The sequence below is a fragment of the Salvelinus sp. IW2-2015 genome, linkage group LG15 (genome assembly GCF_002910315.2).
Source record: "Salvelinus sp. IW2-2015 linkage group LG15, ASM291031v2, whole genome shotgun sequence".
In the NCBI taxonomy this organism is placed as follows: domain Eukaryota; kingdom Metazoa; phylum Chordata; class Actinopteri; order Salmoniformes; family Salmonidae; genus Salvelinus; species Salvelinus sp. IW2-2015.
In genome coordinates, this window is record NC_036855.1 from 17,799,419 (window position 1) to 17,822,816 (window position 23,398).

A 23,398-nucleotide genomic window follows, 5' to 3' on the forward strand; every position below is an offset into this window, starting at 1 on the left:
AGTGGGTTAACTGCCTTGTTCAGGAGCAGAACAACAGATTTTCCCCTTGTGGCTCAGGGATTCGATACAGCAACCTTGTGGTTACTGGTCCAACGCTCTAATACTGTATTCTATCTACTGTATCTTAGTCTATGCCGCTCTGACATTGCTCATCCATATATGTATATATTCTTAATTACATTAATTTATTTAGATTTGTGTGTATTAGATATTTGTTGTGAAATTGTTCGATATTACTTGTTAGATATTGCTGAACTGTAGGAACGAGAAGCACAAGCATTTCGCAACACACGCAATAACATCTGCTAAACACGTGTATGTGACCAATAACATTTGATTTGATTTGTTCAGAGATAGATGAATGGGAGGGGTTGAGTGGAGCTGAAGGATAGGACTTAAAACAAACAAAAGATAACTACTGTAAAATATATTGTGCCTGTAAAATGTATATAGTATGTATAAACTGGAAGTAGAAGCCTAAGTGTCGTTGTCCATTAGTTTACTCCAATTGGGGTCGAGTTAGGGGAAAATACATTTTAAAAGTATATATTTTATTAGATGATGCAGACATTACATTGATAGAAGCCATAATTTATATGCAATATTAAAGCTGATCAACCCCCTAAAAATACAATTTAAGCCACGTTTAAGTTWAAAAAAACTTTATCCTTTAATTCAAACATACATTAATTTCTTAATCAAATGATAAAGCTGGTAAAACAAAGTTATGGATAGATAAAGAAAGTAAGGATACAGGGGTGGAAGACCTAATGGATGGAGGGATTAATGTATGGTTGGATGAAACGAAGTGAGGGCAGGTGTTCGGCAGTTGGGAGCGAAGGACACTGTTCATGCTCGATGCCCACATGCAGAAACGCCCCTAATTGCGGGCTGCAGTTGTACACTATTGGACATGACGGGATATTTTTGTTGTGGTACAATTAGTTATGCAAGAAATGACGGTGGAAATATTTTGATTTGGTACATGAAAATGTAAAAGCAAAAGTAAAATTGATGGAAACAAATCTCTGGTGAGAAAATTGGCATATTGTTTTTATGCGGATTTGAGAATATGCGCATGAAAATCTGTCGACAATTGGATGGAAACCTAGCTAGTGAAGAAGACATACCTACACAAATCAAGCTTAAGACGGCTCTCTACTAAACGAGCACAAATATTAGGTAGCCTAGCGGTTATGGTTCGAATCCCCGAGCCGACTAGGTTAAAAAGCTATCGATGTGCCCTTGAGCAAGGCACTTAACCTTAATTGCTCCTGTACGTTGTCTGCTAAATTATTAAAACGTACAATGGTGGATAGCAGTGAACAGCAGCAGTAAAGTTAACGCCCTTAAAATTGTGATTGGACATTATGGATACTGCTGCACAAGACTTCGATTCAATTGGTGGAATTTATGTCCATCATGTTACTCTCGCTGTCTAGTTTAATGCTCAAAATGCTGGTGGAAAGAAGGAAGATGTACATGAAGTGAGGATTCCTGAGTTTCTGCAATGGTCAGACTATCCATTTATTGCCACACATTCCACAACTCGGAGTTGCTATGAAGGTACAATTATTTCCCAATTATTTGTAGTTGAAATAATACTTTCCTCTAATCAATAGGTGATTGCTGTCAAGCTAACGTTAGTTGACTGCAAATGTGTTAGCTAACTAACTAGCTAGCTAGCTCCAGCTATCTACCCAGATAGATAGATATAGCTAGCTAGCTATGTTGAATGATCTGAGCTCAATCATCTCTAGCTCTTGGCATAGATGCTTGGCATCGCTAGCTAATGCAGTTAACGTTATTGCCAGCTACTGTACTGTCAGTATGTACTAGAGAAAGTATCACATCACTTGTCCTTTTTACACATTTTATGTTACAGCCTGAATTTAAAATGTATTAAATTGAAATGTGTGTCACTGGCCAACACACAAAACCCAATAATGTCGAAGTGGAATTATGTTTTTAGATTCTTTTTAATCAAAAATTAAAAGCTGAAATGTCTTGAGTCAGTAAGTATTCAACCTATTTGTTATGGCAAGCATAAATAAGTTAAGGAGTGCAAATAGGTTAAACAAGTCACATAATAAGTTGCATGAACTCACTCTGTGTGCAATAATAGTGTTTAGCATGGTTTTTGAATGACTACCTCATCTCTGTACCCCACACATACAATTATCTGTAAAAGGTCCCTCAGTCGAGCAGTGAATTTCAAACACAGATTCAACCACAAAGACCAGGGATGTTTTCCAAAGCCTCGCAAAGTAGGGCACCTATTCCTTTGAGTATGTTTAAGTTATTATTTGCACTTTAGATGGTGTATTAATACACCCAGTCACTACAAATATACAGGCGTCYTTCCTAACTCAGTTGCCGGCTCAGGGATTTCACAATGTGCCCAATGGTGAATTTGAAACAGAGTTTAATTGCTGTGATAGGAAAATACTGAGGATGTATCAACAACATTGTAGTTACTCCAGAATACTAACCTAAATGACAGAGTGAAAAGAAGGAAGCCTGTACAAAATACAAATATTCCAAAACATGCATCCTGTTTGCATTAAGGCACAAATGTGGCAAATAAATATACTTTATGTCCTGAATACAAAGTGTTATGTTTGTGGCAAATCCAACACATCACTGAGTACCACATGGTGACTGCATCATGTTATGGTTATGCTTGTCATCGGCAAGGACTAGGGAGTTTTTTGGGATAAAAATAAAGTAGAGTAGAGCTAAGCACAGGCAAAATCCCAGATGAAAACTTGGTTCAATCTCCTTTCTAACAGACACTGGGAGACAAATGCACCTTTCAGCAGGACAATAACCTAAACACAAGGCCAGATATTGCTTACCATGACGACATTTGCTTACCATGATGACATTGAATGTTCCTGAGTGGCCTAGTTACAGTTTTTATTTATATGTACTTGAAAATATATGACAAACATGAAAATAGTTCTCTAGCAATGATCAACAACCAATTTAACAGAGATTAAAGAATTTTGAAAATAATAATGGTCAAGTGTTGCACAATCCAGATGTGGAAAGCTCTTAGAGACTTACCCAGAAAGACTCACAGCTGTAATCACTGCCAAAGGTGTTTCTATAAAGTATTGACTCAGAGGTGTGAATACTTATGTTAATGAGATATTTCTGTATTTMATTTTCAATACATTTGCAAAAACGTGTACATTTGTTTTTCACTTAGTCAATAATGGGTATTGTGTGAGGATGGGTGAGATTTAAAAAAATATTTAATTCATTTWGAATTCAAGCTGCAACACAACAAAATGTGGATTAAGTCAAGGGGTATGAATACTTTCAGAAGGCACTGTAGCTAGCTAAGTTACAATGATGCCGAAATAAGGTTAGCTAGCTACTATTAGCTAGATTTTATTTTCTAACTGTAAGAGCTAGCTAGATTACACTATCTACTCATCCAGGAAATTCTCATTAACCAGCTTTAATTTGCAATATCAGTACTATTGAAGATTGCCCCCAAGACCAAGGGTAGCTTGATGTTTTGCATCTGTACCTACTGCTAGTTGTAGCCAGCTTTGTGAAAGCACAGCAGATTGATTGAAATCTTTCCTTGCTTGTGACTGATATTTGYGATTTGAATGGATATTTATAGCATAGTTCAAATCCTCCCTCCTAGGAAGCACGCTTCCTGTCAATGAATGATTCTATTTTTTTAATGTATGTTACCATTGTCTGTAGGCTGTTTGGTTGCACATCTGTAGAACTCATGAAGTTCATTCATTGGGCATAATTTTGATTTGATTCATTAGGATCCCCATTAGCTGACGCCAATGGCGACAGCTAGTCTTACTGGGGTCCGACACATGATGAAAAAGACATTACAGACAAAAGACTTCACAATTTACATACATTTAAAATATTAACGTCTGTCTGTCTGTCTGTCTGTCTGTCTGTCTGTCTGTCTGTCTGTCTGTCTGTCTGTCTGTCTTTCTTTCCGTCCGTCCGTCCGTCCGTCCGTCCGCATCTATCAAATTATGTTTAGCCAAGTTTATAGCGGGAGTTATAATGTTCAAAAACAATCATCACATTGTTGCCCAGCTAATGCAATTTTGTAATTGTTGTACTATCTCTCTTCAATCAATATGTATTAGTAAAGATTATTGAACGAGTACTGTGTTTCATTTCATCATAATACAATCTCAAACTGAGAGACAACTGAGGCATTTTGCTAATATGAATGAATGATTATTGGTAGAACTAGATCAGCAGGGGTCTCAATGCAGMTACAGGTCAATGTACACAAGCTTGTTTACCAGGAGAAACTGCATCTTTAATAGAAACACCCCGGCAACACATCCATTAAAAAAATAAGTGAATACAGACTCCCATTTAGACTAACAACTTGAGAGCAGAAAATGCAAAGTTATTACAACAGTAGTAACAATAGTAATATACCAATTGACCTGTTGCCTGAGTAAATACACTAATATATACAAAAGTATGTGGACACTCCTTCAAATTAGTGGTTTCGGTTATTTCAGCCACACCCGTTGCTGACAGGTGTATAAAATCGAGCACACAGCCATGCAATCTCCATAGACAAATATTGGCAGTAGAATGGCCTTACTGAAGAGCTTTGTGACTTTCAACTTTGCACTGTCATAGGATGCCACCTTTCCAACAAGTCAGTTTGTCAAAATTCTGCCCAGCTAGAGCTKCCCCGGACAACTGTAAGTGCTGTTATTGTGAAGTAGAAAGGTCTATGAGCAACAACGGCTCAACCGTGAGGTGGTAGGCCACACAAGCTCACAGAATGGGACCGCCGAGTGCTGAAGCGTGTAGCGTGTAAAAATCTTCGGTCCTCAGTTGCAACACTCACTACCGAGTTCCAAACTGCCTCTGGAAGCAGCGACAGCACAGTAACTGTTCGTCGGGAGCTTCATGAAATGGATTTCCATGGCCGAGCAGCCGCACACAAGCCTAAGATTGCCTTGCACAATGCCAAGAGTCKGCTGGTGTGGTGTAAAGCTCGCCGCCATTGGACTCTGGAGCAGAGGATGCGCATTCTCTGGCGTGATGAAACACGCTTCACCATCTGGCAGTCTGACGGACGAATCTGGGTTTGGCAGTTGCCAGAAGAATGCTACCTGCCCCAATCATAGTGCCAACTGTAARGTTTGGTGGAGGAGCAATAATGATCTGGGGCTGTTTTTTATGTTTCTGGCTAGGCCCCTTAGTTCCAGTGAAGGGAAATCTTAAAGCTACTGCATACAATGACATTCTAGACGATTCTGTGCTTCCAACTTTGTGGCAACAGTTTGGGAAGGCCCTTTCCTGTTTCAGCATGACAATGCTCCCGTGCACAAAGCGCGGTGTGGAAGAACTTGACTGGCTTGCACAAAGCCCTGACCTCAACCCCATGGAACACCTTTGGGATGAATTGGAACGCCGACTGCGAGCCAGGCCTAATCGCCCAACATCAGTGCCTGACCTCACTAATGCTCTTGTGGCTGAATGGAGGCAAGTCCCTGCAGCAATATTCCAACATCTAGTGGAAAGCCTTCACAGAAGTGTGGAGGCTATTATAGCAGCAAATGGGGACCAACTCCATATTAATGCCCAWGATTTTGGAATGAGAGCAGGTGTTCACTTTTGGTCATATTCCTTTTGAATTTTTAAAAACTATTGCACAGTACTATAGTTCATGTAACAGAGACCATTATAATATGCAATGGCCATTTGATAGAGCCTAGTTCGGAAACATTGATAGAGATAGGAGCTGAACAGAAATTGAGTATGTGGAATTATCTTCCCATGGTAATACAGGGGAATGCATTCTCTAGTGTTATATTTCCAGGGAACAGATATAGAGTTATAATTAGCCACTCATCGAGGTTAGTTTATCTGATACATTAATCATTTCTCCACTACATGCCTTTGCTTTCTCCCAAATCTTCCCCTGCAGACAAAGTATCCAATTTAGAGAAAGAATGATAGGATGTGCTAGATGTAGGTCTATTAGGGCTGGTCTGCATGCGATCCCWGGGCATGTCTATTCTATTGTGCCATTCTCAACTTATGCTTTTCATTTCCTCAGCCATAACAAAGTGATGCCCCCAGTTTCTCATGTGGCTGCATAATAGTATAATAGTCGGTGTTACCATGACCACTCTATTTTTAGGAGAYGTTATCAGACTTGCAATAACCTGTGCAATACATTGCAGAACCTAACCAATCCGTTTGTAGGTATCACTGTGAAAATGACTATAGGCTGTGTGGTGTTGCACAGATAAGTCTCAGCTCAAGGAGAGGAGGGGGAGACCCCTTCGCACATCTGTGGAGCTCTGCAGATGTGAAATCTGCTGTCTGTGTTTTGTGTTCTCCAGGCGGGGGCCTCGTCCATGTGGGCTTCATGCTGTGGTCTGCTGAATGAAGTCATGGGCACAGGGGCAGTGAGAGGCCAGCAGCCCGGGTTCGGAGCCAGTGCTGGACCCTTCCGGTTTGCCCCCAGCGCAGGATACTCCACATACCCGCCCACAACCTCAGGGAGCCCCAGCCTTGTATGTAAGGCCTGTGGCCAGGCATTCTCTGTCTTCAGGAGGAAGGTAGGTGTTTGGTTTGGGGACTATTGGGGTAGCTAGTAGACTGACTGTGAATGTCCTATATGATTGTAGGCCAGTCCCAGATGGTTAGGGGGTGTTTGATGGGCTTTGGGGTGATGGTTAGGGGTTGTTTGATAGGCTTGAGGTGATCAAGAAGGAACCTGATAGGGTTTTTGATCCAAGAAATAGTTTATAATTGGTATGGACTGAGAGGCTATTACATTTAATTCACCAATATTATTTGATATTTTATTTGAGTAGGCTTTTGAGTAGCCCTCATGTTTATATTGCCACTGATCCTCAAACAGACACACTCTACTACAGTACATGTTGTAAAGTGAGGGCCAGTATTGATTAGTTACATCCTAATACATAAACTGTCCTTGCAGAGAGCCAAGATAAGAGACGCCAAAAGCAGCCAGTTACGTCATGAGACTGCACTTACTACAGGCCTGGGGCACATCAGTTGTAATATCTACACTCCACCACCATAGGTATTTTGTGAAAACCACATGTTTTAATTAAGTGGGCTAAAAATAGACAACGACTTAGGCTATGTATTTAGTGTAGATTTACAGTGCATTCGGAAAGTATTCAGACCCCATTGACCTTTTCCACATTTTGTTACTTTACAGCCTTATTCTAAAATTGATTAAATTGTTTGTTTCCCCCTCATCATTCTACACACACCACCCCATAATGACAAAGCAAAAAACTTTATTTTAGAATTTTTTGCACAGATCTGGGGAAGGGCACCAAAACATTTATTCAGTATTGAAGGTCCCCAAGAACACAGTGGCCTCTATCATTCTTAAATGGAAGAAATTTGGAACCACCAAGATTCTTACTAGAGCTGGCCGCCCGGCCAAACTCAGCAATCGGGGGAGAAGGGCCTTGGTCAGGGAGGTGACCAAGAACCATACGGTCACTCTGACAGAGCTCCAGAGTTCCTTTCTGGAGATGGGAGAACCTTCCAGAAGGACAACCATCTCTGCAGCACTCCACCAATCAGGCCTTTATGGTAGAGTGGCCAGACAGAAGCCACTCCTCAGTAAAAGGCACATGACAGCCCGCTTGAAGTTTGCCAAAAGGCACCTAAAGACTGATGAAACCAAGATTGAACTCTTTGGGCTAAATGCCATGTGTCACTTCTTGAGGAAACCTGGCACAATCTCTACGGTGAAGCATGGTGGTGGCAGCATCATGCTGTGGGAATGTTTTTCAGGGAATGGGAGACTAGTCAGGATCGTGGGAAAGATGAATGGAGCAAAGTACATAGAGATCCTTGATGACAACCTGTTCCAGAGCGCTCAGGACCTCAGACTGGGGTGAAGGTTCACCTTCCAACAGGACAGCGACACTAAGCACACAGCCAATATAACACAGGAGTGGCTTTGGGACAAGTTTCTGAATGTCCTTGAGTGGCCCAGCCAGAGCCCGGACTTGAACCCGATCTAACATCTCTGGAGAGACCTGAAATTAGCTGTGAAGCGATGCTCCCCATCCAACCTGTCAGAGCTTGAGAGGATCTGAAGAGAGAATGGGAGAAACTCCCTAAATATAGGTGTGCCAAGCTTTAGCGTCATACCCAAGAAGACTCGCGGCTGTAATTTATAATAGATATAATATAATAGATTTGCAAAAATGTCTAAAAAAACAGTTTTTGCTTTGTCATCATGGGGTATTGTGTGTAGATTGATGATGTTAGCAGTTGATGTTACTCTTCAATAACACAGACCCCAAAGCAAATCAGGGGGAGGAAAATAGGTTTATTCAAATAGGACAAATCATGCGGGGAGGTAGATGTTCATTCTCTCCTGTCCTCAGTGATTTTCTTCTGTGATTCTCTCTTCAGAACAAAGGGACAGGATGTAGTTTTATAACCCAGCCCTAGCCTGTGGTTGACCAATTAKAATTTCTTGCAATAAAACTGGGCCAGTGGCCAAATCAAGTATCCTATTTCAGGTTCAATGTATAAACAATTTGGACCAATGAGAACTTGCCATGTAGCTATGAGTCCCGGACTGAAATTCCTCCCATGTCTCTGACCCATTAATCATTCATCCCCTATTACAGAAAAAACACTATTTCCATGGATCGTTAGTACTTTTATTCCTCTTGAACTTTAGTACTCTATTGACCTCTTGTCCTCTGCGTTGTGTATTTATCTTGGAAATATTCTTACACTCCCCCCTAGACCATTTAAAAAAAGAAATATACTTGAAATGTATTTTTAGAAAACAACAATAGACAGTATAAAAAAACATTAGCATTAAACATAAAATCATTTACATTAAACACATTGCATTTCTGTAAAACACAAAGGGCATATTTTACTTATTTTACTTTTTACAATAAGAAATAGATTTCAAACAAAGTTATAGAAAATAAATATTAACAGGTGTAATGATGATGTCCCTTACGATTTCTACCACATCCTGTATTAGGAGGAAACTCACACRAAACAATTATTGCCAATAGGATGATTGAATATTATTGTCTTGTAGACAAGTCCTTTAAAAGTGACCAGCTCTCCCACACTGGTATCAGTCCCAAATGGAGAACTCTTACAGATGATGTTCTGACAGTCTGCCGGTAGTGAGGAACTCTTCTTCCATTCCGCTGGTTGATAATATTCTTACAATGAGGAAAAAAAGATTTAAATCCATTTTAGAATTGGGCCGTAAAGTAAAAAAATGTGGAAAAAGTAAATGGGTCTGAATACTTTTCGAATGCACTGTAGATCAGTCTGGGGTTTTGTTGATGATACACCCTAATGCTATGGTTTTATAAAGTTTGTTAGAACAAAATGTAAAATTAAAAAGGTAAGCAGTGTGCCACTGTTTCTCATCAAATTTCTAGACAGAATTTAATAAAATGCATGGTGGTCCCCTCCCACTGGTGAGACACACCTGTCTGTGATTTGGGAGGGGGGGTTGTTCTGTTGTGATGACAGAGGGAGAGATCCTCTCCATATTGCAGGGTTGAATTCCAATACTTGTCTGGTTTGGTCCCTCTGATGCTCTGAGTCACCATGCCCAATACAGCGTCTAATCCCGAGGCTTGCATGTTATTACTGTGTGATGTTTGTGACATGAAAGAAATGAACTGCCTGCCTCCCGTCCGACTGTCTAGAGAGGGAGTAGAACAGATGCACAAGATTGAAAAATGCAGTTACAGTATCAAGACATTGATATTCTGCTTCCTCATGCCTTGTTTGAGCTTCAATATCCCACATTCCTCTCATCTGTCCACCACAGCCTGTGAAGGTTCTATTCAAGATTAAACATGAGTGTAGCTTTGTTAAGAACAAACGACCGTTCAAGGTACTGTGTATATAGAGCCAGATGAGGGAGGTGATTGCTTATCTGAGATTTAATCATTTTGAATCTTCCTTCCGCACTAATGTTTTAATGGAGATACATTCTAAATGCTGAATATTGGGCAGGCTTTGCAGATCCTATTAAGGCACAGTGTGCCCTGGAGCCTACATTACTGTCAATGTCACTTCTCCTGTATCTTTTCTTGCTTAATGCCTACACTCTCTCTATCGCTCTCTCCCCCAGTATACCTGTTGCGACTGTAAGAAGAGCTTCTGTACGCTGTGCTCCATGCTTCAGGAGAACTTGCGTATATGTGCCACATGTCACCTGCTGAAGGGGACAGCCTTCCAGAGACCACAGCTGATGCGGCTGAGGGTCAGAGACCTGCGGCAGTACCTGCTGCTACGCAACGTCCCCACAGACACATGCAGGGAGAAGGAGGACCTGGTGGAACTGGTGCTGTGTCACCAGGGGACCGAAAGGGAGGGGGACCCCGACATGGCTAGCTTCAACTCCCGCTCCCTCTACACCCTGCCCCCTTCCGCCACACGCTCCGCCTCCGAGCTGTCTATGCTCTCCGCCTCTCAGGGGGAAGCGCTCAGCAGGAGCGACAGCTCAGGGACTACCAACCAGGTACACATACTTCTTCTACACCCTCCCCAACTACCAACCAGGTACAGTACACGTCATGCAGGTAGAGAGTGTGTAAAAAGTATTAGGTCTGCTCTGGAAGTGACTGAGGCAAAGACAGTACAGTATGAAGATGGGCTGAAACTGCTTCTCCAATAGAAATCCTGATCACACTTGTAGGCGATGTCATGGCGACGTCCGCTTTCATAGCTTATGCACAGAAACACGTAATCGGGTCTAACGGTCGTCTCACGCCGAACTGTGCATGTGCAGGCCGTCAAATCAAAGGCATTCCTTCAATATAAAGTTGTTTTTTGACAAAAATGAGAACGGGTCAGTTTGACACTTTCAAGAGGTTTGAGTAATAACATGTTAAACTACTTAAGACATTGGCTCGAATTGAATTGTGCCTTTAGATTGAGAAAATTAACAACTAAGGAAGATCTTTTCACTTTTCTCATTGACTTCTCAAACTCTGTGACTGAGGTATACATTTCAGGGTTGTGATTCTTATGGATTAATCCGGAATGTCTGGTACTCAGACTAGCAAAGAGCAGGTGAACACTGACTGTTGATGTTCTGTGTGTGAAAGTACATTCAAGACATTTCTGAAATATGGAGCTTCACAGTTCCTTTCTACTTATGTCAGCTTTAGAAAGCATTTATTTTGCTTGTCCTTATCAGACTGTCAACCCCTGGTGACTAAAATCGATGGGAGTGATTTGGTATATTCTGTTGATTTAATAGACCCATCGTCCTCATTGTTGGACTCTTAGAAAGATGAGGCCTCCTGTTGAACTCTTCCCCTCCATAGAAAGATGAGGCCTCCTGTTGGACTCCCCCCGCCCCCAATAGAGAGATTACATTTTATTATAATCATTTTTTTCATMTTTATTTTAACCAGGTAGGCCAATTGAGAACAAGTTCTCATTTACAACTGCGACCTGGTCAAGATAAAGCAAAGCTGTGTGACAAAAACAACAACACAGAGTTACACATGGGATGAACAAACTTAGTTAATAACACAATAGAAAAATCTGTATACAGTGTGTGCAAATGAAGTAAGGAGGTAAGGCAATAAGTAGGCCATAGTGGCGAAGTCATTACAATTTAGCATTAACACTGAAGTGATAGATGAGGATGTGCAAGTAGAAGTACTAGTGTGCAAAAGAGCAGAAAAACAAATATGGGGATGAGGTAGGTAGGTAGTTGGTTGGATGGGCTATTTACAGATGGGCTGTGTACTGCTGCAGCGATCGGTAAGCTGCTCTGACAGCTGACGCTTAAAGTTAGTGAGGGAGATATAAGTCTCCAACTTCAGTGATTTTTGCAATTCGTTCCAGTCATTGGCAGCAGAGAATTGGAAGGAAAGGAGGCCAAAGGGGGTGTTGGCTTTGGGGATGACCAGTGAAATATACCTGCTGGAGCGCCTGCTACGCGTGGGTGTTGCTATGGAGACCAGTGAGCTGAGATAAGGCGGGGCTTTACCTAGCAAAGACTTATAGATGACCTGGAGCCAGTGGGTTTGGCGACGAATATGTAGCGAGGACCAGCGAACAAGAGCATACTGGTCGCAGTGGTGGGTAGTAAATGGGGCTTTGGTGACAAAACGGATGGCACTGTGATAGACTGCATCCAGTTTGCTGAGTAGCGTGTTGGAGGCTATTTTGTAAATGACATCGCCGAAGTCGAGGATCGGTAGGATAGTCAGTGTTACAAGGGTATGTTTGGCAGCATTAGTGAAGGAGGCTTTGTTTGCGAAATARGAAGCCAATTCTAGATTACATTTTGGATTGAAGATGCTTAATATAAGTCTGGAAGGAGAGTTTACAGTCTAGACAGACACCTAGGTATTTATAGTTGTCCACATAAGTCAGAACCGTCCAGAGTAGTGATGCTGGACGGGCGGGCGGGTGCGGGCAGCGATCGGTTGAAGAGTGTGCATTTAGTTTTACTAGCATTTAAGAGCAGTTGGAGGCCACGGAACCAGTGATGTATGGCATTGAAGCTCGTTTGGAGGTTTGTTAACACATTGTCCAAAGAAGGGCCAGATGTATACAGAATGGTGTCGTCTGCGTAGAGGTGGATCAAAGAATCACCCGCAGCAAGAGCGACATCATTGATGTATACAGAGAAGAGAGTCGGCCCGAGAATTGAACCCTGTGGCACCCTCATAGAGATTGCCAGAGGTCCGTACTCTATCTGAGAAGTAGTTAGTGAACCAGGCAAGGCAGTCATTAGAGAAACCAAGGCTGTTGAATCTGCGGATAAGAATACGGTGATTGACAGAGTCGAAAGCCTTGGCCAGGTCGATGAAGACGGCTGCACAGTACTGTCTTTTTTTTAATGCCGGTTATGATATTGTTTAGGACCTTGGAAACCAGATTGCATAGCGGAGAAGGTACGGTGGGATTCGAAATGGTTGGTGATCTGTTTGTTCACTTGGCTTTCGAAGACTTTAGAAAGGCAGGGCAGGATGGATATAGGTCTGTAACAGTTTGGGCCTAGAGTGTCTCCCCCTTTGAAGAGATGAGGCATCCTGTTGGACCCCCCCCCCACCCCCCATAGAGAGATGAGGCCTCCTCTTGGACTCTCCCCCCACACCCATAGAGAAATGAGGCCTCCTGTTAGACTCTCTCCCCCCATAGAGAGATGAGGCCTCCTGTTGGACTCTCCCCTAGCCTCCTCTCTCAAAGATGTTGGAAGTAGCCCTGTCCTGTTTTTCTATTCCTGTAAACAAAAAGCTCAGCTGGTGCAGATAGCAGTAGAAGCTTTACTATGAATGGAAGTTAAACATAGTAGTCCCCAAGGTATATATGGACTAAGCAGCGGGTGACTAATCCTAATCCCTGCCTGGACTGTACAGTAAGTATTTATAGTTCTCTGTGGAGGTTTCCGTCTGAGTCATGTGTTTTTGTGTTTGTTTTGGCTGTACAGGATATAGGAGACGCCACGTCTCTCTCCACCCTGAACCTGGAACCCAGTGAACACACACCAGAGGTAAATAATAAACATCACCCAGTAGGCTCTACCTCTCACAGCATCTGGATCTTATTCAGAGGGGTGCAACTTTCTCTCCAATGCAGTATGTGTCATGTACAGTTGAAGTAGGAAGTTTACAAACACTTAGGTTGGTGTCATTAAAACTCGTTTTTCAACCACTCCACACATTTTTTGTTAACAAACTATAGTTTCGGCAAGTTGGTTAGGAAGTAATTTTTCCAACAATTGTTTACAGACAGATTATTTAACTTATAATTCATTGTATCACAATTCCAGTGGATTTCACTTATAATTCATTGTATCACAATTCCAGTGGATCAGAAGTTTACATACACTAAGTTGACTGTGCCTTTAAACAGCTTGGAAAATTCCAGAAAATGATGTCATGGCTTTAGAAGTTTCTGATAGGCTAATTGACATAGTTTAAATCAATTGGAGGTGTACCTGTGGATGTATTTCAAGGCCTACCTTCAAACTCAGTGCCTCTTTGCTTGACATCATGTAAAAATCAAAAGAAATCAGCCAAGACCTCAGAAAAAAAATTGTAAGTCTGGTTCATCCTTGGGAATCATTTCCAAACGCCTGAAGTTACCAAATTCATTTGTACTAACAATAGTATGCAAGTATAAACACCATGGGACCACGTAGCCGTCATACCGCTCAGGAAGGAGACGTGTTTTGTCTCCTAAAGATTAGCTTACTGTAATGAAACAGGCAGGGAGCAGGTCTCGAACCCTCGACCTTCTAGCCCGAAGTCCAGAGCGCTATCGTCTGTGCCCCAAAAGCATGCTTCGAGCGGCAGAGTCGATATCCACGCTTATCAACCCAGGGTCGTTACACTACTCCCTCCTYTCAAAGAGCGCGTCCTCGCGCTAGCTTGCGACTCTACGTCTTACAGGAACGCGCTCACAGGCCAAGAACACTGTCGTGGATGCAAGGTCCGATCCCACTTCTGACACCAATGTAATGAAACAGGCAKGGAGCAGTTCTCGAACCCTCGACCTTCTAGCCCGAAGTCCAGCGCGCTATTGACTGTGCCCCGAAAGCATGCTCGAGCGGCAGAGTCGATATCCGCGCTTATAAACCCAGGGTCGTTACAGTACTTTGGTGCGAAAAGTGCAAATCAATCCCAGAACAACAGCAACGGACCTTGTGAAGATGCTGGAGGAAACAGGTACAAAAGTATCTATATCCACAGTAAAACGAGTCCTATAGCGACATAACCTAAAAGGCCGCTTAGCATGGAAGAAGCCATTGCTTCAAAACCGCCATAAAAAAAGCCGGACTACGGTTTGCAACTGCACATGGGGATAAAGATCATACTTTTTGGAGAAATGTCCTCGGGTTCTAAAGAAACAAAAATAGAACTGTTTGGCCATAATGACCATCATTATGTTAGGAGGAAAAAGGGGGGGAGGCTTGCAAGCCGAAGAACACCATCCCAACCATGAAGCACGGGGGTGGCAGCATCATGTTGTGGGGCTGCTTTGCTGCAGGAGGGACTGGTGCACTTCACAAAATAGATGGCTACACGAAGAAAAAAAATTATGTCGATATTTTGAAGCAATATCTCAAGACATCAGTCAGGAAGTTAAAGCTTGGTCGCAATGGGTCTTCCAAATGGACAATGACCCCAAGCATACTTCCAAAGTTGTGGCAAAATGGCTTAAGGACAACAAAGTCAAGGTATTGGAGTGGCCATCACAAAGCCCTGACCTCAATCCCATAAAAAATTTGTGGGCCTACAAACCTGACTCAGTTACACCAGTTCTGTCAGGAGGAATCGGCCAATATTCACCCAACTTATTGTGGGAAGCTTGTGGAAGGCTACCCGAAAAGTTTGACCCAAGTTAAACAATTTAAAGGCAATGCTACCAAATACTAATTGAGTGTATGTAAACCTCTGACCCACTGGGGAATGTGATGAAATAAATAAAAGCTGAAATAAATCATTTTCTCTGCTATTATTCTGACATTTCACATTCTTAAAATAAAGTGGTGATCCTAACTGACCTAAGACAGGGAATTCTTACTAGGATTAAATGTCAGGAATTGTGGTAAAACTGAGTTTAAATGTATTTGGCTAWGGTGTATGTAAACTTCCGACTTCAACTGTATGTAATGGCTAATGGCTCCCCTCTCTCATCCTGCAGGTGATCCCTCAGATGTGGCAGCGAGCACGGGCCTCTCTCTCAGACATCTCCAGCCTGAGGGACATCGAGGGCCTGTCCGTCAGACAACTGAAGGAGATCCTGGCCAGGAATTTTGTCAACTATTCAGGCTGCTGTGAGAAGTGGGAGCTGGTAGAGCGCGTCAGCCGCTTGTACAGAGAGACAGAGGAGAACAGGAAGTCATGTGAGTAGCAGTGAGCCTGGTCCCAGATCTGTTTGAGCTGTCCCATCAACTCCTATGGTCATTACCACACCATGTTTGCCCATTAAAATGGTGTACGAGTTTTATTAGCTTGAGTACCTAAATGTTTTTTCTTACTTTCCTCTAGTTGAAAACGTGAACACAGCTATAACTTCAGGTAAGAAATCACTGCTCTGTCTGTCTTTTGTGATGGTACTACTTGACAAGTAACCCTTCAGTCTCTGTCTCGTCAGTTTTATTCTAGCTCAGGACGTACAGTATGTTCATTACTGTAGCTGCCTTTAATATTGTACCTTCAGAGTTCCTGTATACCATCAATGCTTTGTACCTTGGGTTGATTCTGAGTTGATTTCTGTAGTGTTTAAAAAATATCAGAATCAGTATTTAATGACAGTTGCTTTACTCCTTCCTTTCAAGTGGTGGCCTTGCCCCTTCCTCCCATCTGCATTGGAGGGATTGGAGGTAAGGTATCTGAAAAAGGCAAGTGTTCCCCTGGTCACTCCTACTGTTGACCTGGTCACTCTTACCATCTCATGGCYCGGCCCCTCAGCATGCATGTAACACAGGCATCCATCCTCATATACAGCCCTTAGTGATGCATGCAGGAGTTTCACCTTACTTACTACGTCTGGTTCCACCACCACCACCACCACTACTACTACTGCTGCACATCAATCATGGTGTTTTTGTATCTCATCCATACCAAGGGTACCTCCATGCATTCTGAGCATGTCTAGCTATTGCACGCTATCGTTGCCCCTTTCCATTGGTGTATAAGAACCGGTCACCCAAGTGCAATCCTTAAGTGTATTACCTCTTGGAAAGCCCAAGATAGTATTTAATAACTTCACACACATACAGTGCCTTCAGAAAGTATTAGGGCCTATGATTTCCACGATGCGGAAAACACGGATGGAATCGCTGAATTTGGTAATAAAAATGGAATCAACTGTAAAATGTGAAATATTGCAGAATTGTCCATAATTTGCCTGAAATGTATTTAAAAAATAAAATAAAGTAGGCTTAATTATTGTAGTGGCCTAAATTATTTAATAATTGTAAAATTACAGATGAGTAGGCCTAGAGAAATAATTCTGTTTTCGATTGGGGTGTTTTGAGACCCTTACGTCACCTCACAACTTGGCTGTCACTTTGAGAAACATTTCGAAGAGGTCGTCTAAGACGACAAAGTCGTCAAAAGAACGGAAAGATTTGACCCTAACCCCTAAATTCAGAGCAGAGCAATGCCCAAAGGACTATTATGAGTCAGGTGATAAGCTGTTTTGCAAATTCTGTCAACATGCTATTGATTGGACCCGTAAAAATATGTGTGACGACCACTTAAAGTGTAAAGCTCATGTGAAGAACAAGGAAAAGCACCGTGTTAGCCAGAGCATGCCTCTTCAAACAACCATTACTTGTGCAAGCGCATCAGCAGATTCAAGACGAGAATTTATTCAGGACTTTGTGGCTGTGTGCGCCGAGTCTGACATCCCTTTACACCGTACCCAAACTGGACGCGCGCGTGCTATCGTGAGCAAAKTTATTTTGTCTCCCCACACCAAACGCGATCATGACACGCAGGTTGAAATATCAAAACAAACTCTGACCCAATTATATTAATTTGGCGACAGGTCGAAAAGCATTAAACATTTATGGCAATTTAGTTAGCTAGCTTGCTGTTGCTAGCTAATTTGCCCTGGGATAGAAATGTTGAGTTGTTATTTTACCTGAATGCACAAGGTCCTCTACTCCGACAATTAATCTACACATAAAACGGTCAACCGAATTGTTTCTAGTCATCTCTCCTTCCAGGCTTTTTCTTCGTTGGACTTTATATGGCGATTGGCATCTAAACTCATAGTATTACCACGACCGACTAACCTCCGTTCATCTTTTAATCACCCACTTGGGTATAACCAATGAGGAGATGGCACATGGGTATCTGCTTCTATAAACCAACGAGGAGACTTGCACCGTGTTCAGCGTCACAAATAGAACTGACTTCTATTTTAACGCTTGGCAACCCAGAAGCTCGTTGGCTCGTGGGTGCAATGATTGCATAACATGTAAACTCAGCAAAAAAGAAACGTCCTCTCACTGTCAACTGCGTTTATTTTCCGCAAACTTAACATGTTTAAATATTTGTWTGAAGATTCATCAACTGATATATGAACATAAGATTCATCAACTGATACATAAACTGAACAAGTTCCATAGACATGTGACTAACAAAAATGGAATAATATGTCCCTGAACAAAGAGGGGGTCAATCTAAAGTAACAGTCAATATCTGGTGTGGCCACCAGCTGCATTAAGTACTGCAGTGCATCTCCTCATGGACTGCACCAGATTTGCCAGTTCTTGCTGTGAGATGTTACCCCACTCTTCCACCAAGGCACCTGTAAGTTTCCGGACATTTCTGGGGGGAATGGCCCTAGCCCTCACCCGCTGATCCAACAGGTCCCAGACGTTCTCAATGGGATTGAGATCTGGGCTCTTTGCTGGCCATGGCAGAACACTGGCATTCCTGTCTTGCAGGAAATCACGCACAGAATGAGCAGTATAGCTGGTGGCATTGTCATGACTGAAGGCATACAAGGAGGTTCTGAAAGGAGTGATGCYCAGCAGTGTCCATGTAACCTGTCTCTGCCATGTCATCAATCTGGTGGGTGAGACCTGGAAGCACAACAAATACTTCTCTGAAGTTGCATCACTTGTGACATGGATGAGATCTGTCTTCTTCGAGAAGCCTGCCAGAAAGAGAAGATGGGTGAGCTTCCTCATTATGAAGTAGTTTGTGCAGGACAAGGCTCCTCTTGAAGCAGTGAGCTCCAGATGGAATAGCTGGTTTGAGGCAGTGAAGTACCATGCAGAGCATGTTCATCTGTACAGAGATGTATTTGTAAATTTTTTTTGATCATGGAACATGGGACCAAAACTTAAAATGTTGCGTTTATATTTTTGCTCAGTGTATTTTGAAGCAGATTCAAAACGGTAACTAGTTCACTCAGGAACATTTAATGTCATCTTGGTAAGCAACTCCAGTGTATATTTCGCCTTGTGTTTTAGGGTATTGTCCTGCTGAAAGGTGCATTTGTCTCTGTGTCTGCTGGGAAGCAGACTGAACCAGGTTTTCCTTTAGGATTTTGCCTGTGCTTAGCTCTATTCCGTTTCTGTTTATCCTAATAAAAAAAACTCCTTAGTCCTTGCCGATGATAAGCATACCCATAACATGATGCAGCCACCACCATGCTTGAAAATATGAAAAGTGGTACTCAGTGTTGTGTTGGATTTGCCCCAAACATAACTCTTTGTATTCAGGACATGAAGTTTATTTCTTTGCCACATTTTTGGCAGTATTACTTTAGTGCCTTATTGCAAACAGGATGCATGTTTTGTTATATTTGTATTTTGTACAGGCTTCCTTCTTTTCACTCTGTCATTTTGGTTAGTATTGTGGAGTAACTACAATGTTGTTGATACATCCTCAGTATTTTCCTATAACAGCAATTAAACTCTGTTTTAAATTCACCATTGGGCACATTGTGAAATCCCTGAGCCGGCAACTGAGTTAGGAAGGACGCCTGTATCTTTGTAGTGACTGGGTGTATTGATACACCATCCAAAGTGTAATTAATAACTTCACCATGCTTAAAGGGATATTCAATGTCTGCTTTTTKTTTTACCTATCTACCAATAGGTGCCCTTCTTTGCGAGGCTTTGGAAAACCTCCCTGGTCTTTGTGGTTGAATCTGTGTTTGAAATTCACTGCTCGACTGAGGGACCTTACAGATAATTGTATGTGTGGGGTACAGAGATGAGGTAGTCATTAAAAAAATCATGTTATAACACTTATTGCCCACAGTGAATCCACACAATTTATGTGACTTAGGAAATGCTTTATTGCTTAACTTATTTAGGCTCTCCATAACAAAGGGGTTGAATACTTACTGACTGAAGACATTTCAGCTTTTCATTTTTTATTATAATAAAAAAAAAAATCTAAAATCATTCCGCTTTGACATTATGGGGCATTGTGTTTAGGCCAGTGACACAAAATTTCCATTTACTTTCTGAAGGCACTGTATTTCTATAAAGCTAAATATGTCCAGCTGTATGATGTCTGGGGTCTGAATTCAAACATCTACTGATACACCGTCAGGATGAGGAAGAGGTCTCGTTGTCATGGAAACTCCTCGTATGGAAGCCTTTTTATCCAACACTGCTATTTCCAGGAGCCTGTATGGAGCTTGCCCTCTGCTTTGTACCAGCCATGACCTTCCTAAGATAAGGTACCCTAGATAAGAGAGAGAGGAGATATTGGGATCTCTCTTCAAGGCAGTGTCACTCTTCTACCTCTTCGGGGCATGACATCATCATTGCTCTCCTCCACTCTGATCTGTATGTCATGTTATTCTTTTTCTTTTTTCTGATTCCTCCCCTCTGTCTTCCTCCAGATGGGGAGAAGGCCCAGCTGACCAACCTGGATGACAGCCTGTGTAGGATCTGCATGGACGCTGCGATTGACTGCGTCCTTCTGGAGTGTGGTCACATGATCACCTGCACCAAGTGTGGTAAGCGGATGAGCGAGTGTCCCATCTGCAGGCAGTACGTTGTGAGAGCTGTGCACGTCTTCAAGTCCTAATGTCTCAACCCATCACCACCGTCTCAGAACATCTTCAACAAAACATTCATCTCCAGAGAAACGGAGATCTGTTGTTCCGTCACGGTCCATACTGGGAGACTGCCTCCATGCTCTCACCACCAATACTTCTTGTTGTGGGTGTTCATGTTTTCATCCCCTGAAACGCTTACATTTATTTGCACACTTAAACGTGAATATAAAAAATGCAGTGTTCTCTTTTTACCTTGTATTATTTAGTCTGACTAATCAGTGTTTGAAGGGAAAAAAGGGCAGCAGTCTACCCTCGTATTAATCCATTCCATTACTAAACACATCCTTGCCTTGTTCCTATCAAGAATGTGAGCTATTCAATCACATGTGCATTGTTGTCTAACATGACGTATCACTTTCGAATCTGCCTGCTATGAACTGTAGCATTTGCTGCAAATAACTGCATATCTTAGTAATTCTGAAGAAAATACAGTACTGTGCAACAGGATGGGGGATGAGCAAATTAGAGKTCTATTTGGATTTTAATTCAAAACAGCAATATCCAATGTCATTTGCTCTTTTTTCATGTCTTAGCACTGAGTGTTAAGATGGAAAAGAAAAACAGGTGCTAAATACATTCAAATGTTTTTCCAACTTAAAAATTGTGGATTTTCTTTCATTAATATTTTCCATTTTATTTTGAAAGTGGAAGGAATAGTTTGTTTTTAATTGATAAATGATTGTAGTTAACACAACTAATCGAAGAGAGCTGCAACTTAACTGACACTGGAATATAAAGTGTGTCATATATATATAATATTAGTACCATTGTAGAATAATAGGGAAGACATCAACACTACGAAATAACACATATGGAATCATGTAACCAAAAAAGTGTTAAACAAGTCAATATATTTTATATGTGATATTCTTCAAAGTAGCCACCCTTTGCCTTGCACACTCTTGGAACCTTTTTTACTATTTTCTACATTTGTAGAATAATAGTGAAGACATCAAAACTATGAAATAACACATGCCAAGAGTGTGCGAAGGTTGGCTGCTTTGAAGAATCTCAAATATATTTTGATTGAACACTTTTTTTGGTTACTACATGATTCCATATGTGTTATTTCATAGTGTTGATGTCTTCACTTATTCTACAATGTAGAAAATAGTAAAAATAAAGAAACCCTTGAATGAGTAGGTGTGTCCAAACAGAGTGAGAGAGAGGTGACTTGCTGTACATTTGCATATGTTTCACATCACTATGAGATGTTCRTATCTATATTTTTTTCCATTTGATTTGAACGTGTAATATTGAATTCTTTAAGATGTCCCTCAGATTAGGCTAGTTTATAATTAAAGAGTTGTTTCACTGTCAGGTGGATTGAAATGTGTTGTTACTGCATTGGTTTGCTTGAGCTGTGTTCCAAAATGAGAAGCAGAGTATAAAGACATGCACAGTTGCGTCTGAAATGGCACCCTATTCCTTATCAAGTGCACTACTTTCGACAAGAACCTATGGGGCTTTGGTCAAAAGTAGTGCACTATATAGGCCAGGGAATAGGGTGCCATTTCTTACATAGGGTTAGAGATGTTATTTGCATAATGATCTGTTTGTTTTCTACCCTTTTAAAATACTTAGCACTGTACTGTATCACACAAAGTCAACGTTGCTGCTATTTCGGAAAATGTCACATGCAAGCACCTAGAGTAGCTGAGCAGGTTGCACTTCACTTTGGAAGGGTATGCTAAACAGTGTGTAAGGTCTGGTCTTTGGGAATGTTGAACTTTTTATTTTGGTAATTAAAGATTTTTATTAAAATACATTATTGTTTACTTGTCTAGTATGCTGTGATGCCCAGACCAATTGTTCTTGGCACCCCTCTGAAAAATGAAATTAACATAATTTGATTAATGGGGAAATGCTTTAAGAAAATGAAAGCAATCCTGTAGGGCAGTGGTTCCCAAACATTTTATAGTCCCGTACCCCTTCAAACATTCAACCTCCAGCAGCGGTACGCTGACCCCTAGCACCAGGGTCAGCACAATCTCAAATGTTGTTTTTGCCATCATTGTAAGCCTGCCACACACACGATACGATACATTTATTAAACATAAGAATGAGTGTGAGTTTGTCACTTCCCCCTAGCCGGGTTGTGACAAAGAGCTCTTATAGGACCAGGGCATAAAATAAAATGCCATCTTAAATATAAAACCTTATTTGTTCATCAAAAATGGTGAATAACTTACCACAGGTTAATGAGAAGGGTGTGCTTGAAAGGATGCACATAACGCTGGGCTGTATTGGAGTGTCTTCTTCTACACAGTCTGTGCCTGTATTTTGTTTTCATGCTAGTGAGGGCCGAGAATCCACTCTCACATAGGTACGTGGTTGCAAAGGGCATCAGTGTCTTAAGAGTGTGATTTGCAAAGGCAGGATACTCTGAGCACAGCCCAATCCAGAAATCTGGCAGTAACTTCTGATTAAATTCCATTTTCACAGAACCGCTTGTTGCAATTTCGATGAGGCTATCTTGTTCAGATATCGGTAAGTGGACTGGAGGCAGGGCATGAAACGGATAACAAATCCAGTTGTTTGTGTCATCCGTTTCGGGAAAGTACCTGCGTAATTGCACACCCAACTCACTCAGGTGCTTCGTTATATCACATTTGACATTGTCCGTTAGCTTGAGTTCATTTGCACACAAAAAATCATACACTGATGGAAAGACCTGTGTGTTGTCCTTTAAGCTCRTCTCTCAATTTAAAAAAACGTGTCAGTACTTTGCACCTTGATAACCAGCGCACTACTGTATGTTATAAAAGCGTTACATGGTCACTGCCCATATCATTGTATA

The 23,398-nt window shown here is 41.6% G+C and overlaps 1 protein-coding gene across 2 annotated transcripts; it reads left to right on the top strand.

The window, feature by feature from the left end:
• The first annotated feature begins 908 nt into the window (after positions 1 to 908).
• On the top strand, positions 909 to 22,366 carry LOC111975087 (E3 ubiquitin-protein ligase RNF34-like). 2 transcript variants are annotated; one of them, XM_024003256.2, is made up of 8 exons: positions 909 to 1,566; positions 6,375 to 6,593; positions 10,157 to 10,546; positions 13,481 to 13,543; positions 15,700 to 15,901; positions 16,047 to 16,076; positions 16,337 to 16,399; positions 20,380 to 22,366. In XM_024003256.2, the coding sequence occupies exons 1-8, from the start codon at positions 1,561 to 1,563 to the stop codon at positions 20,565 to 20,567; spliced, it is 1,161 nt and encodes a 386-aa protein (XP_023859024.1). In that variant the 5' UTR covers positions 909 to 1,560; the 3' UTR covers positions 20,568 to 22,366. The 2 variants fall into 2 exon arrangements, with proteins under 2 accessions (XP_023859024.1, XP_023859025.1); XM_024003257.2 differs by having other exon boundaries at positions 16,337 to 16,381.
• Positions 22,367 to 23,398: the final 1,032 nt, after the last annotated feature.